Genomic DNA, 1,807 nt, shown 5'->3' with positions numbered 1-1,807 from the left:
GTGTGACAAGCTGTGCTTTGACACCTCGTGAGCTGCCAGCTGTGAGGAAGCAGAGTGCTGGGTATTCAGTCTTGCCCAATCTGCAGGAGGGAAGGAACCCCTTGATTTCAGAGCTGCCCAGCAGCACTCTGTGCCTGGAACCCGTGAGCTGCCCCTTGGAACGCTGGCACAGCAGAACCCGAGCGTTCCATCAGAACCAGCCAGCCGAGCCTTGCCTGCCCCCGGCTCTCTGAACTGTGGGACGTTGCTGCCGTGCGACTGGGGACTGCCTTCCTTTTGCAGGTGGCCATGAAACACCCCTCTGCAGTCACTGCCTGCAACCTGGACCTGGAGAACCTGATCACCGACTCGAACCGCAGCATCGCCACCTTGGCCATCACCACGCTGCTCAAGACGGGCAGCGAGAGCAGCGTGGACAGGCTCATGAAGCAGATCTCCTCCTTCGTGTCAGAGATCTCAGATGAGTTTAAGGTGTGCCACTGGAGGCCTCTGCTCTTGCCACCTGCAGGTTTTTCTCCCATTTCTTGTTTTTTATGAAGCTTTTCCCATTTGTGTTTTTTTTTTTTAATCCGGCCGTGGCTTGGTCTGGTAGAGCAAAGCCAGGTTGAAATTCGAGTGTAATGCTCTGCTTTCCAGCTGAAATGCCCTCTGTCCTTTCCTCCCACAAAGGACAAATGTCCTTTGATGGATTCCTTGTTCTGTCCTTTCTTCCCAGCTCTCCAAGAGAGGAGAAATGTCCTTTGGTGGATTCCTGGCTCTGCCCTTTCCTCCCCAGCTCTCCAAGAGAGGAGAAATGTCCTTTGATGTACTTCTGGCTCTGTCTTTTCCTCCCATCATTCCAAGAAGGGATAATTGTGAATTTAGTGAATTCCTGGCTTTGTGCTTTTCCTCCCAGCCCTCCAGGAAAGGATAAATGTCCTTTGGTGGATTCCTGGCTTTGTCCTTTCCTGTCACCACCCCAAGAGAGGAGAAATGTCCTTTGATGTACTTCTGGCTCTGTCCTTTCAACCCACCATTCCAAGAAGGGACAGTTGTCATTTGGTGGATTCCTGGCTCTGCCCTTTCCTCCCCAGCATTCCAAGAGAGGATAAATGTCCTTTGGTGGATTCCTGGCTCCTGTGCAAGATCCTGCAAAACCTTCTCCTGCCTTCCGGTTTCCTCCTTGGGGAGAAGGAGGGATTTTTAACTGTTCTGGTTGAATCTGTAGCATTTCAGTCTGATACACATTTAGCAACCAGTGTGAGTGATAAATTTCTCCCTCAAAGTTTTTGAATTGTGGTAATGAATTGGTTCAGGGTGGATCACCTGTCCCCTCCACATCATGGGGCTGCCTTGAGGAGCACAGCAGGTCTCTGCAGTGCTCCTAAATTCCTGGTTTTGTGAGGAAATGGAGTAAGTACCAGGCACCTTTGAAACTGAAAAGGGTTTTCGAGGCAGGATGTGACTGGGGAGGTTAGGATTGGGTTAGCAGTCCACCCTCAATCCCAGTCCCTCTCGCAAAGCCAGGCCTTGCAGGCTGACAGGAGGTTGTTACGCTGAGAATCCACCACCTGACTTTTATCCTTGGGCATGAACTTCACCAGCCACGGTGACAGACTGAAATAAACCCTGCGGTTTCCGTGGCAAACCAGCCCTGAGGGCTGTCCCTGTGTGCTGCTCTGCAGGTGGTGGTGGTGCAGGCCATCAGCGCCCTGTGCCAGAAGTACCCTCGGAAGCACAGCGTCATGATGACCTTCCTGTCCAACATGCTCAGGGACGATGTACGTGGGACACTGCGGCTGGGGGACCTGGGGGGAGCTGGGGGGAG

At 52.8% G+C, this 1,807-nt stretch overlaps 1 protein-coding gene across 1 annotated transcript in view; it reads left to right on the top strand.

Annotated features, from left to right (window-relative positions):
* The window catches only part of COPG2 (coatomer protein complex subunit gamma 2), a 26,645-nt gene that overhangs the window by 8,843 nt on the left and 15,995 nt on the right, over positions 1–1,807 (top strand). Inside the window, exons 12-13 of the mRNA XM_027908616.1 lie at positions 283–471; positions 1,665–1,760. Of these exons, the coding sequence (XP_027764417.1) occupies positions 283–471; positions 1,665–1,760 (285 nt within the window). The remainder of the gene's footprint in view (positions 1–282; positions 472–1,664; positions 1,761–1,807) is intronic.

The sequence above is a fragment of the Empidonax traillii genome, unplaced genomic scaffold (genome assembly GCF_003031625.1).
Source record: "Empidonax traillii isolate 1590-97213 ecotype Southwest subspecies unplaced genomic scaffold, ASM303162v1 scaffold1770:size85425, whole genome shotgun sequence".
Taxonomy (NCBI): domain Eukaryota; kingdom Metazoa; phylum Chordata; class Aves; order Passeriformes; family Tyrannidae; genus Empidonax; species Empidonax traillii.
The sequence above is the reverse complement of the archived record's forward strand: the minus strand, read 5'-3'. Positions and strand labels throughout refer to the sequence as shown.